General features: G+C 26.1%; 8 protein-coding genes and 1 non-coding gene across 9 annotated transcripts; 6 read left to right on the top strand and 3 right to left on the bottom strand.

Moving 5' to 3' along the window:
• Window positions 1–463: 463 nt before the first annotated feature.
• PNEG_01813 (hypothetical protein) lies at window positions 464–1,100 on the top strand. Its single transcript, XM_007875593.1, has 3 exons — window positions 464–701; window positions 746–979; window positions 1,025–1,100. The coding sequence occupies exons 1-3, from the start codon at window positions 549–551 to the stop codon at window positions 1,085–1,087; spliced, it is 450 nt and encodes a 149-aa protein (XP_007873784.1). The 5' UTR covers window positions 464–548; the 3' UTR covers window positions 1,088–1,100.
• A 133-nt stretch (window positions 1,101–1,233) lies between these two features.
• Window positions 1,234–1,786, bottom strand: PNEG_01814 (hypothetical protein; the record flags this gene model as incomplete). Its single annotated transcript, XM_007875594.1, has 2 exons — window positions 1,234–1,601; window positions 1,684–1,786. 2 exons carry the CDS (start codon window positions 1,784–1,786, stop codon window positions 1,234–1,236), a joined length of 471 nt encoding a protein of 156 aa, XP_007873785.1.
• Window positions 1,787–2,148: 362 nt separating this feature from the next.
• On the top strand, window positions 2,149–5,428 carry PNEG_01815 (hypothetical protein; the record flags this gene model as incomplete). Its single annotated transcript, XM_007875595.1, has 11 exons — window positions 2,149–2,210; window positions 2,259–2,403; window positions 2,450–3,398; window positions 3,440–3,547; window positions 3,592–3,705; window positions 3,749–4,133; window positions 4,179–4,356; window positions 4,400–4,630; window positions 4,674–4,816; window positions 4,856–5,144; window positions 5,186–5,428. 11 exons carry the CDS (start codon window positions 2,149–2,151, stop codon window positions 5,426–5,428), a joined length of 2,847 nt encoding a protein of 948 aa, XP_007873786.1.
• A 77-nt stretch (window positions 5,429–5,505) lies between these two features.
• On the top strand, window positions 5,506–6,174 carry PNEG_01816 (hypothetical protein; the record flags this gene model as incomplete). The annotated part of the gene is made up of 5 exons (XM_007875596.1): window positions 5,506–5,581; window positions 5,625–5,699; window positions 5,751–5,939; window positions 5,984–6,045; window positions 6,091–6,174. 5 exons carry the CDS (start codon window positions 5,506–5,508, stop codon window positions 6,172–6,174), a joined length of 486 nt encoding a protein of 161 aa, XP_007873787.1.
• Window positions 5,626–6,927, bottom strand: PNEG_01817 (hypothetical protein; the record flags this gene model as incomplete). Its single annotated transcript, XM_007875597.1, has 4 exons — window positions 5,626–5,777; window positions 5,825–6,637; window positions 6,692–6,809; window positions 6,854–6,927. The coding sequence occupies 3 exons, from the start codon at window positions 6,925–6,927 to the stop codon at window positions 6,203–6,205; spliced, it is 627 nt and encodes a 208-aa protein (XP_007873788.1). The 3' UTR covers window positions 5,626–5,777; window positions 5,825–6,202.
• A 552-nt stretch (window positions 6,928–7,479) lies between these two features.
• Window positions 7,480–8,745, top strand: PNEG_01818 (hypothetical protein; the record flags this gene model as incomplete). Its single annotated transcript, XM_007875598.1, has 8 exons — window positions 7,480–7,559; window positions 7,601–7,680; window positions 7,725–7,856; window positions 7,897–7,985; window positions 8,028–8,295; window positions 8,340–8,432; window positions 8,480–8,646; window positions 8,692–8,745. The coding sequence occupies 8 exons, from the start codon at window positions 7,480–7,482 to the stop codon at window positions 8,743–8,745; spliced, it is 963 nt and encodes a 320-aa protein (XP_007873789.1).
• Window positions 8,746–8,866: 121 nt separating this feature from the next.
• On the bottom strand, window positions 8,867–9,763 carry PNEG_01819 (hypothetical protein; the record flags this gene model as incomplete). Its single annotated transcript, XM_007875600.2, has 3 exons — window positions 8,867–9,304; window positions 9,347–9,569; window positions 9,621–9,763. 3 exons carry the CDS (start codon window positions 9,761–9,763, stop codon window positions 8,867–8,869), a joined length of 804 nt encoding a protein of 267 aa, XP_007873791.1.
• A 75-nt stretch (window positions 9,764–9,838) lies between these two features.
• PNEG_05028 lies at window positions 9,839–9,924 on the top strand. The gene has a single exon. It is a non-coding gene; the product is annotated as a tRNA-Thr (tRNA).
• Window positions 9,925–9,959: 35 nt separating this feature from the next.
• Window positions 9,960–12,048, top strand: PNEG_01821 (hypothetical protein; the record flags this gene model as incomplete). The annotated part of the gene is made up of 9 exons (XM_007875601.1): window positions 9,960–10,101; window positions 10,147–10,318; window positions 10,364–10,462; window positions 10,506–11,229; window positions 11,272–11,380; window positions 11,420–11,563; window positions 11,606–11,724; window positions 11,765–11,859; window positions 11,904–12,048. 9 exons carry the CDS (start codon window positions 9,960–9,962, stop codon window positions 12,046–12,048), a joined length of 1,749 nt encoding a protein of 582 aa, XP_007873792.1.
• Window positions 12,049–12,278: the final 230 nt, after the last annotated feature.

The raw sequence follows: 12,278 nt of genomic DNA on the forward strand, positions 1-12,278 counted from the left end.
TTATTGCTATTATTTATAGATATCAATATTTTAAAGATTTAAAGATATTTTTCAATTTGTTTAAAAAGATATGCCATATATAATAAATTTTAAGAGTTTCTAATACAAATATCATTTTTTTCTTTTCTAAAAAGGTATTTCTAATCTATGTATCCAATTAATTATATATACATTCATTTTATTTCAATTAAAATGTATAAATATTTGAAATATACAAATCATAAAAATTTTAAAATAATTTATACTGCTTTTATAATTTATACTGTATATTCGTTCCATATAAATAAATTTTAAATTTGTATTCATAATTTTATATTCAAAAATCTTATAATTATAATTATGATTACTCTATTGCTTGTTTATAATTTAGATATACTTAATAATTTGTTAATATATATTTTGAACTACCGATTTCTGTTTACCTCTTAATATTACAATAAAAGTATTTAGTATTTTTTAACTAGAAAACAAAGAAATAGTATTAAAATTTTATATGCTTAAGATCAAAAAAGAGATTTTCATTTAAAAATATTAAAGATATTTAAAAAATGGGTGAAACTGATTGGGATTCTGTTACAAAAATTGGGAGGGGTGTTCGTTCAAAAGTCACTACAATAAGAACTATAAATGAAATAAATGAGGCACGACGGTTAGGTATTTTAGTAAATATTGAGAAAAAATTTTCTGCTGGATCTAATAAGGTTTTTTTTTTAAAAAAACATATATAAATTTACAAAAAAACCAGGCGCATAAAACAACGGAATCACAAAAAATAACGAAAATAGATAGAGAAAATGATATTGTTCCTATAAAAACTTCTGGACGTGAAGTTGGATTAGCTATTTCAAAAGCTCGCCAAGAAAAAAATATCAAACAATCTGAGCTTGCACAAAAAATTAACGAAAAAGTGAGTGTAATAAATGATTATGAAAATGGGAAAGCAATCCCAAATCAACAGATTTTGGCTAAAATGGAAAAAGTAATACTTATATATATATATTATATTGATATTTATTTAATAAAGGTTTTGGGCGTTAAACTACGTGGATCTGGTATCGGTCAAGTCTTAGCAGGCTCTAAAAAGTAATTAGGTTTTATTCTATAACTTAGGTATCATATAAATTACTTAATATCATTGAAAGAATTATTATTAATAATGTTAAATTTATAAAAGATTCAAATTAAACATAGATAATTTTTATTATCTTGATATATTTTTAGAATTAACACAATTTAATGATGATTTTGTATATCCCCTCCCGTAAAATTTAATTTATAAACACTACCACATTCTGGACATCGTGAATTTTCTTTATTAACTGATAATTCAAACCAAAGTACGTCATGAGAATCTACAGGAAATCCTGTACATCCTATTAAACGTGTTTTATCAAGACTTTCAACAACAATAGGATCCTTAAGAGTTCCTAAACGACTCGCATCAAGAGGTTTAAGGTCAAAAGCATCTTTTCCCGACAACTTCTGCAAAAGTTCATATTTCTCAATTCCCGTTGCTTGTTCTAAAGAACTAGGGACTTTTCCTTCGACCGGTTTCGGATTTTTATCATTCTTTATATAACTTTTTGTTATAAAATTCCGTTCTATTATCTTAAATTAATATCAAATAACCAAAAAAAATTTATAAAAAAAATAAATCTTATTTTCTGTTTATTTTATAATTACCTATTTTATAAATAACTTTATTAATTCTTAAAACTTGTATTAATCTTTTCTTAAAAAAAAAAGAACTTAAATAACATTCTCTGGTCTTGTTTAGAATGTTCATTTATTTTTCTTAAGTTTTATCTTATTTTTAAGTTTTCTCAAAAAAATATATGGTTAATCGATTTATATTTTTTATAGAATTCTAAACTTTATTTTATCAATAAATTAATAAAATATTTTAAATATTAATAAATAATTGTACTTTTCATTATGTTTTTGTTTTTCCCCATTTTCTAAATATATATCTAATAATGTTTCACGTGATTTAAAAATACACGTTTTTACTTAAAAAAAATTTCAAACTTTTTGTGATCAAAAATTCTATTTATAATATCCAATATTTTTCGTCAAAATACACTGTCCCACAGGATATTTAAATCAACTTTTACTGGTTTATTTTTCCAAAAAAATAGACAAATAACTATGACAATTAACAACATTAAGAATGAAATTGCAAAAAAGATTAATGGTACAGCTATTGCTAAGTAAGTTTTTCTTAATATTCTTCCTAAGAATGTTTTTAATTATTAAAGGTCATTTTATGAAAAAATTAAAACAGAAATTATTGAAAAACAATCTAAATATCCAGAATTTCGTCCTACACTAGCAATTATTCAGGTGGGATCAATAGAAGAATCTAACACATATATTCGTATGAAACGTAAAGCATCGGAAGAAGTATTATAATTGGTATATGTATATTTATGTATGAATGAATGTTTAGGCAAATATTCAATTTCAGCATATAACATTTCCTGAATCAATTCAACAAAGTGAACTTTTGAATGAGATTTTTCGTCTAAATAAGGATTTTTGTGTCCATGGGATTATTGTTCAATTTCCCATTCCCTCTCATTTATCAGAATCAGCTATTACTTCTGCTATATCACCTTTAAAAGATGTGGATGGACTTAATGTTTTAAATATCGGAGAGCTTTCTAAACGGAATGGAAAACCTTTCTTTATTCCTTGTACTCCTAAAGCTGTTATGAGTATATTTGATTCAATTGGTATTGAACTTGAGGGTAGAAATGCAGTTGTTATTGGACGCAGTAATATTGTTGGAAATCCTATGAGTTGTCTTCTTCGCAATGCCAATGCTACTGTCACTGTCTGTCATTCAAAAACTAGAAATATTAAGGAAGTTTGTAGACAGGCAGACATTTTGGTAGTTGCTATCGGACAGCCTGAATATATTAATGCTGATTGGGTCAAACCAGGAGCCGTGGTAATTGATGTTGGCATTAATTATAAAGAGGATCCTTCAAGGAAAAGCGGAAAACGTCTTATCGGAGATCTGCATTATGAATCGGTTTCAAAGGTTGCATCTTATATAACTCCTGTTCCAGGAGGTGTTGGTCCTATAACTGTTAGTATGCTTCTTCAAAATGTTTTAGAATCAGCTAAGCGCTTTCAATCTCTTTCCCATTCCAAGATTATTTCTCCTCTTCCTCTTAAGCCTCTTAATCCTGTTCCTAATGATTTTATTATTTCTAAAAGTCAAACACCTAAAAATATCCAAACATTGGCCAAAGAAATCGGTATTTTTGATAACGAACTTGAAATTTACGGGAATTATAAAGCTAAAGTAAGTTTGGATATCTTAGATCGATTAAAATATCGAAAAGATGGATATTATGTTTGTGTAACTGGAATTACTCCTACAGCTTTCGGTAAATTTTTTATTTTATTTGAGATTATTAACTTCTTTAAGGTGAAGGGAAAACTACAGTATCTGTAGGACTTGCTCAAGCTTTAGGAGCTCATTGTAAAAAATTAACTTTTGTTTGTATTCGTCAACCTTCTCAGGGACCTACTTTTGGTAATTAATAATTTAAAATGTAAACTAGATTTAATATATTTAAGGCATCAAAGGCGGCGCAGCAGGAGGCGGCTATTCTCAAGTTATTCCAATGGATGAACTTAATCTTCACTTAACTGGAGATATTCACGCTGTTACTGCTGCTAATAATCTTTTAGGTATTTTATTTGTATTTGAATATTTTACTAATATCTTTTATAGCTGCCGCTATTGATACTCGTTTTTTTCATGAAGAAACTCAAAGTATTAAGGCTCTTTATTCTAGACTTGTTTCTAAAAAAGATGGAAAATGTAATTTTTCGCCTATAATGAAAAAGCGATTACAAAAATTGGGAATAGACAAAACAGATCCCAATGATTTAACTAACGAAGAAATTGAGAAATTTGCTAGATTAAACATTGATCCAAAAACTATTACATGGCAGCGCGTACTTGATGTAAATGACAGGTTTTTACGCAAAATTACAATTGGAAAAAATCCTACAGAAAAAGGATTAGAAAGAACTTCTGGATTTGATATTTCTGTCGCTAGCGAATGCATGGCAGTATTAGCTCTTGCAAATGACATTAAAGACTTGAGAAAAAGGTATGTTTTATAGTTTTCAAAAATTTAGGCTAGATTTTTAAAAAGACTCGGCGATATGATTGTGGCTACAAGTCAATCTGGAGACTTTATTACTGCCGATGATATTGGAGTTGGCGGCGCTATGGCCGTTCTTATGAAAGATGCTATAAAACCTAACTTAATGCAAACTATTGAAGGAACTCCAGTATTTGTTCATGCAGGCCCTTTTGCAAATATTGCCCATGTAATTATTTATTTAATATGTTCAATTATGTTTATGGTTTTAGGGGAATTCATCTATTCTTGCAGACAGAATTGCCTTGAAACTTACTGGTATCGAAAATGATGAAACACGAGAAAAAGATGCAGGATATGTAATAACTGAGGCGGGTTTTGGTGCAGATGCGGGATTAGAAAAATTTTTTGATATTAAAACTAGAACGTCTGGTTTACAACCAGATGCAGTTGTTTTAGTAACTACTGTTAGAGCGTTAAAACTTCATGGAGGCGGTCCAGAAGTATGAACCTAAATCAAGTGTTTTATTTAACATTATTTATTAGATTGTTTCCGGAAAACCATTAGATAATGTTTACTTCACTGAAAACCTTGAATTAGTTAGAAAAGGATGTTGTAACATGATAAGACATATTCGAAATATTGAAAAATATGGTGTACCAATTATAGTTGCTATAAATAAATTTCAGTAAGTCTATATTTTAAATTATAATAAATAACAAAACAGTATGGATACTCAATCAGAAATCACTATTATCCAAGAAGAAGCCTTAAAAGCAGGTGCAGTAGATGCTGTAGTTAGTAATCAATGGGCATTGGGTGGAGCCGGTTCAATTGAACTAGCAAATGCTGTTCAATATGCTTGCCAAAAAGTTCCTAAGAATTTCAAATTTTTATATGATTTAAATACCTCTATTATAGAAAAAATTGAAATAGTTGCTAAAGAGATATATGGCGCAGATGGTATTGAACTAAGCGAACTTTCAAAGGAAAAAATAAAACAGTATACTGAAAAAGTATCTTCTTTTTATATTCAATTTTTTATTAAAATCTTTAGGGATTTGGAAATCTTCCTGTTTGCATTGCTAAAACTCAATATTCATTTTCGCATGATCCAAAACTAAAAGGTGCACCTACAGGTTTTATAATTCCTATAAGAGACATTCGTTTGAATGCAGGTGCTGGTTTTATAGTACCATTACTTGCTGAAATTACAACAATTCCTGGACTTCCAACTCGACCGGCATATTATGATGTCGATATTAATACGGAAACTCATCAGGTCGAAGGGTTATTTTAAATATATATTTTAACATTTAATATTTGTAAATATTACGAAAACTATTTTACATAAAAAATTAAAGATTTTTCCAATCAATGAGTAATTATTCTAATAAAATAAATATACTTTTTGTATGTCTTGGGAATATTTGTCGCAGTCCAATGGCTCAAGGTTAATTTTTATCATTATTTCTGCCTTAATTCACCTTTATAAGGTGTTTTTGCAAATTATGTTGCAAAACATAATCTTCAAGATAAATTTGGTTTAATTGATAGCTGTGGAACCTCTGGTTTTATATTTATATATTTTATTTATGTTATTTGACATTTTTCTTGTATAGCATATCATATTGGTTCAAGACCTGATTCTAGAACTCTTTCAGTATTAAAGAAACATGAAATAATCCTTGATCACCAAGCTAGACAATTATGCAAGGATGATTTCCAGAAATTTGATTATATTCTTGTGATGGATATTTCAAACTTAGAAGATGTTAATTATAAACGTCCTAAAAATTGCCATGCAAAAAGTATATACTATATTTTTTATTTTTTTACATTTAATATATATTAGTAAAACTATTTGGAGACTATGGAATGAAGAATGAGGAAAGGATTGTATATGATCCTTATTATGTAGAAGAATAATTTTTATATATATTTTAATTAAATTTAATCTAGGGAGGAATAGAAGATTTTGAAAAAATTTTTACACAACTGAGTTCATTTAGTGAAGGATTTTGTCACGATGTTTTAGGAAAATAATATCACATAACAACTTAAATATATTGTATTAACATGTAAATCCAATAGCTTTATTATAGATTTGCTTGTTCGGAAGAGGTACCCATACAGGTTTACATTCTTTCCTTTTTTTTTCTTTTATTTCTCGTTGTTTTAATGTAGCAATGTCTTTTACAATTATTTTTATGTGTGTTCGTGGCCTTCTTCGTATTGACATTCTTCCTCTTCCTCTAAACCATAATTGCTTAATATAAACACCTTTTCCAACCCATGATTGATCAATAAATAATGTGTTTTCATCTAACTTGCTATTTATAGCCCTTGTACGCGCATTTTTTAATGTTTTAGCAACCTCTCTTGCTGCTTTTTTTTTACTGAAATCCATTTGTAAAATGGCATCTTCTAGTTTTTTTCCTGCAATTTGTCTAGATATCTTTGTAAGTTTTTTTAATGATGTCTTGATACATGGCGATTTATAAATTATCTATGATATATTTTTTAGACACTTCAGTCTTATATCATTTATTATTAAACAAACCATATTTTTCTTAGCTTTTGGTACTTTATCAAGTGTTTGATCAAAGATATCTGAAACAGTAGATAGATAGCAACACTTGTTTTTATATAAAACATGTCTATTAACATTATTCATATGTCTATTATTTCTTACTTTATTTCTTGAATTTTTTTTTAAATATACCTTGGAAAAAATCCAGATAAAATCAATGATTGATGAACTAATAATGATCTTAATGGACTAAGGGCTATATTCATATAATTTCTTAAGAATTACAGGTAAATTAGCCTATATATTTGGAGATTTCTAATTTTTTTGAGGGTACAGACCGATTCTAAAAATCAAGTTTTTATAGCAATATTGAAAATATTTTAATAATAATAAGATATAGTTTCATTTAAAATCTTTACAATTAAGAATTATTAAAGAAATCTTTTTTTTAATTATTTTATAAAAAATTTTCAAGGTTAGATCTATTTTTTAATAAGAAGATTTTATCAAAACCTTATTTTATATATGTTTAAATATATTTTATTTGAACATATTGATTATTTTATAAAATAATTAGTTATTTCATAATTTTTCTAATATAATAATCTATAAATTATGTTTTATATTTTTATAAGCTATTTTGAAAAATATATAAGATTATATGTTTATAAAAGAATTAAGACAATATATATAAATAACAAACAATATAAAATGTATTTTTTTACATATTAACTATATTAAATTGAATTTTTTCTTTAATTAACCTATGAATATATTTATTTTAATTAAAAAAGTAAATTTTAAAATTTCTTCAAAAAATGAATTCAAATTTAACTATAAATGACTTAAATCAAGGAGCTTTAGAAAAAAGAAAGCAATTAAATACAATTGTTTCATTGTAGGTTCTTATCTTTTAATATTTCATATTTATTTTATAAGACACCCTTTAGTACTTTTTATTATTTCAGATTATTATATGAGACATAAATCTCAAACAAATAAATCATTATTAATTCCAAGTAATAGAATTATATATATATTTTAAATATTTTTGGTTATATAGTTGCTGGTGCTCTATTTGGTAATGAAGATAATAATAAAATTATAATTGAAAATGCCATGGAAATTAAACTTATTAAAAATGCAGATATGTTTAAAGTGGATGAAACATATTTTGAGTTACGTTTAGAACAATGTATATAATTGGGTTTTATTTGATATATTAATATTATCAGTAAAGGCAGTTTTTTCAAATTATAGTTTTCTAGGTTGGTTTTTTTTTGGGAGTTTTCCAGGAAAAATAGAAGTGAAAATACACGAACAGGTTTATTTGAATTTTTTATCTTTTTTTTAACTTCTTTAAAAGTTGCTAAAATATAATCAAAATGCTCTTCTTTTACTTGTGGATATTATTTTACTAACATCTTCAAAAATAAATGCAAAATTGCCAATTAAAATATATAAATTTTGTCCTGAGGAATCTTCATTATCTTCTGAAAACTATACAGATAAAAATATGTTTATTGAAGAAGACTATCAACTAAACATTGGAGAACCAGAAACTGTTATTATAGATTATATGTCTAAAGTTGCAGAAAATAGTGAAAATAAAATCGATGATAAGAAATCAGAGAGTATACACATTATTTTTAATTAATTCTATTTTAATTATATATAGTAATTGCAGATTTATTAATACAAATAAATGTAATTAACGTTTTGCAACAACGTATTGAAATTCTAAAAAAATATCTAATAGATGTCAAAACAGGTATGTTTTCTTTATATTATTAAGACCAAATACTTAATTTTTTGAAGGAATTGTTTCTGGTGATCCAAATCTTTTACGTCAAATAGCATCTTTATGCAGTCATTTTCCAATTACTCAAAATGGCGATTTTCAAGAGCTTCAAACAGAATATAATTCTGCTCTTCTTATAAATCATCTCTCATTAATAACAAAATCTTTTAGTATTATGAAGGATGTTTGTATTATATTATAAACTTGAATAAAACTGATTTAAAATTAGTTATTCTATAAACATAAAATTATACGAAATAATACTAATAAATTTAAAGAATAAACTTCATTATTAAAACAAAAAACCATTTATATAATACATAAAATCCTTTAAAAAATACCAAAAATATATAAAACATTTTTTCATATATAAATGCTTTTTCATACATAAAAATATACATTTATTATTTTTCACTCAAATATTTTTCCAATTCTTCTAAATCTATTGGTGTTAAATTACCTTCTCTTTCCCTCCTTTTCCGTTCTTCTTCCTCTATATAAAACGATTTTATACTTGCTGCTATATATTTCACATCTTCTAAAAATACATCAAAAATTTCCCACCATGCATATGGAAGTTTAATCTTCTCTTCTCTAGTAGCAATAAAAATACATCCTATAGCAATAGATGGTGCACTTTGTATACATGAAACCCTTGTACATAAAGCATCATTAATACATGACCATACCTTCTGTAAAATTATTTCATGATTTATTAAGTCCAATATTTGTAAATAATGAATAGCTAATCTATAAGGAAGTTCGACAAATGTATCAAAACCCAAAGATGATAATATCGTAATTTCTGCTATTAAAATTTGATCCCTAGTCCTATAAAAAAACTATCAAATTATAAAATTATATAATTATTTTTTAGTTATTACTTCTTCAAAATATTCAAGAACTTTCATAGGTTTTCCCTCCCTACAATCAAATAATCTTGAAAATATTCTTATAATATCCTTTATTTTTATTGGATATTCTGTAATTTTAGATGCTGTAAAAATGGCACCCATAGCTATTTCTTTAATTGAAAATTTTCTAAGAGATTCACTATAATAGAACCGTTGAAATAATACTTCTGCTGTACCAAAACATGTTATATGTCTATAATATTATTATTTTAATTGTTTGTTTTTATATATTTTTTCTAATTACAATTCAAGAAGAATTGATGCTTGTCTAATTAACTCTGCTCCAGCATTTCGCATTTCTCCTTCTAAATCTTTAGAAATTCCTGAACGCCTTGATGGCGTCTCCTTTGCCTGATTTACATCTATTTGTGCATTATTTCTTCTCATTCAGCTCAATTCTTTTATTAGTTATAAAATATTGATATTCAATTTATATTTTTTTTCTATAAATAATAAGGAAATGCCCTTATAGTTTAGTGGCTATAACATCTCACTCGTAGATCCCTTGGGAGATGAGAAGGTCCTGTGTTCGACTCGCAGTGGGGGCAGTAATTTTTGTAAAATATTGATAGAAGTACTTTAAATGAAAATCAAACGACATCTGTGGGTTATTTTTGGGAGTCAAACAGGATCAGCACAGGATGTTGCAGAATATCTTGAAAGAGGGGCAAGAAGACGTTTGTTTGATACATATATATGTCCAGGAGAAGATATTTTGATTGAAGGTGGTCAAAGAACTAAGTGGAAAAAGAAAGATTTATATTTTGTAGATTTTATTGAAGCAAGATTAGTTATTTTTGTATGTTCAACAACAGGACAAGGTGAAATGCCGGATAATATAAAACCCTTATGGAGATTTTTGCTTAGAAAAGATTTACCAGAAAATTTTCTTGAAAATATGGAGTTTGCAGTATTTGGTATTGGTAGTACACTTTATCCTAAGTAATTTAAACAATTTTATTATTATAATATTTATTTTTTTAAAAGATATAACTGGTCATCTAAAAAACTATATAGACGTTTACTTCAACTTGGTGCACAATCAATTTATAAACGTGGAGAAGCAGATGAACAACATGAACAGGGGTATGAATTTTGTATCTAATTAAAATAATTAATTAATAATAAGAATTGATGGAGCTTTAATTCCATGGTCAGAAGAACTTTGGAGGATTTTATTAGAAAAATATCCAATTCCAAAAGGATATGATATATACCCAGAAACCTTACTTTTATCATCATCATTTTTTGTGAACTTAAATAAAGCAAAAGTGTCATCCACTACTTATTCAATTCATAGAGCAAATGTTATTAAAGTAACTGTTTCTCAAAATCTACGTATAACATCGCAAGATCATTGGCAAGATGTGAGACATGTGATATTGGATATTCATGATAACTCAATAACTTATTATCCTGGTGATAATATTATTTTATATCCATCTAATCCTTCTAAAGAGGTAGAAAGTTTTCTTGAATGTATGAATTGGTTGGAAATTGCAGATATTCCTTTGCATATATCTTCAAAAAGGATTTATAAAAATTCATTAATTCCATCAGAAGCTACATTACGATTTCTTTTTACAAACATATTAGATTTTTTATCAGTTCCTCGGCGGTCATTTTTTGAATTTTTGCTACATTTTACAGATAATAAAGATTTTATTGATAAATTTCATCATTTTCGTAGCATTGAGGGCCAAGAAGATTTATATGATTATGTTAATCGTCCAAGAAGAACTATTTTAGAGGTTATTCAAGATTTTTCCCCTTTAAACATTCCATTAGATTATATATTTGATGTTTTTCCTATTATATCTGGTCGAAAATTTTCTATTGCTAGTAGTTTAAAGGTACATTAAATAATTATATTATAATTATGTCATATTTTTTAGACTAATCCAGGACAAATTCATTTATGTGTAGCAATCGTTAAATATAAGACAATTTTGAGAAATTTCAGATACGGTCTCTGCACAAGGTGGATTTCTTTCCTTTCAGAAGGTATGGTATGACTCATAAATGAATTATATTAAAGTTTAGGCATTGAAATAGAGATCGGTTTTTCTTCAGGAACTTTAAAAAAACCTAAATTGCCTTCAATTCCTATTGTTATGATAGGGCCAGGAACAGGTGTTTCACCATTGCGTTCATTGATTCAAGAACGTATTTTTGATGGATGCAAAAGTTAAAAATTTTATTATTATTATTATTATTAATTTCATAAAGATAATATATTATTTTTTGGATGTCGTTCACAATATAAAGATTTTTTATTTAAAGACGAATGGATGAAATATTGTAGCAACAATGATTTAATCTTATTTACAGCATTTTCAAGAGATCAGGTATTTTTTTTTAAATTATATTGGAGCCTAATAAAAATAGAGCGAAAAAAGATATGTTCAGCATGTTATGGAAGAACATTCAGAGATTTTATATGATTATTTATATAATAAATTAGGGATTTTGTATCTATCAGGGTATTTTTTTTTAAAGAAAAAATCCAAATTAAATATATATTTAGAAACTCTCGTTTTATGCCAGAAGCAGTTAAACAGTCTTTTCTTAATGTTTTAATGAAAGAAGGAAACCTTTCTGATGAACAATCTAAGACTTGGCTCTTAAAAATGGAAAAAGAAGGTCGATATTTACAAGAAACATGGTCATAAAACTATATATTATAATATTGTATTAAGAATCGACGGGTTATATATAAATAAAAATTGTTAATATTTTAAAAAAATTTATAAGGGATTTTTGTTTAGCTACAAATTATTCATAATGTTAATTTTTAATTAAATGAGTTAAAATTTTTCTATATTATTACAACAAATAATATTCAACCTTGCTATATATAATAATTTTCCATATTAGTATTATAATTATAGCAATACATATA

The sequence above is a fragment of the Pneumocystis murina genome (assembly GCF_000349005.2).
Source record: "Pneumocystis murina B123 chromosome Unknown supercont1.8, whole genome shotgun sequence".
Lineage (NCBI taxonomy): Eukaryota > Fungi > Ascomycota > Pneumocystomycetes > Pneumocystales > Pneumocystaceae > Pneumocystis > Pneumocystis murina.

Excerpts from the sequence above, each read along its gene's own strand:
- PNEG_01813 (XM_007875593.1), top strand. The coding sequence starts at position 549 with ATGGGTGAAACTGATTGGGATTCTGTTACAAAAATTGGGAGGGGTGTT. Across the intron at positions 702-745 it reads TTTCTGCTGGATCTAATAAG|GCGCATAAAACAACGGAATC; the intron begins GTTTTTTTTTTA and ends CAAAAAAACCAG. Across the intron at positions 980-1,024 it reads TTTTGGCTAAAATGGAAAAA|GTTTTGGGCGTTAAACTACG; the intron begins GTAATACTTATA and ends TATTTAATAAAG.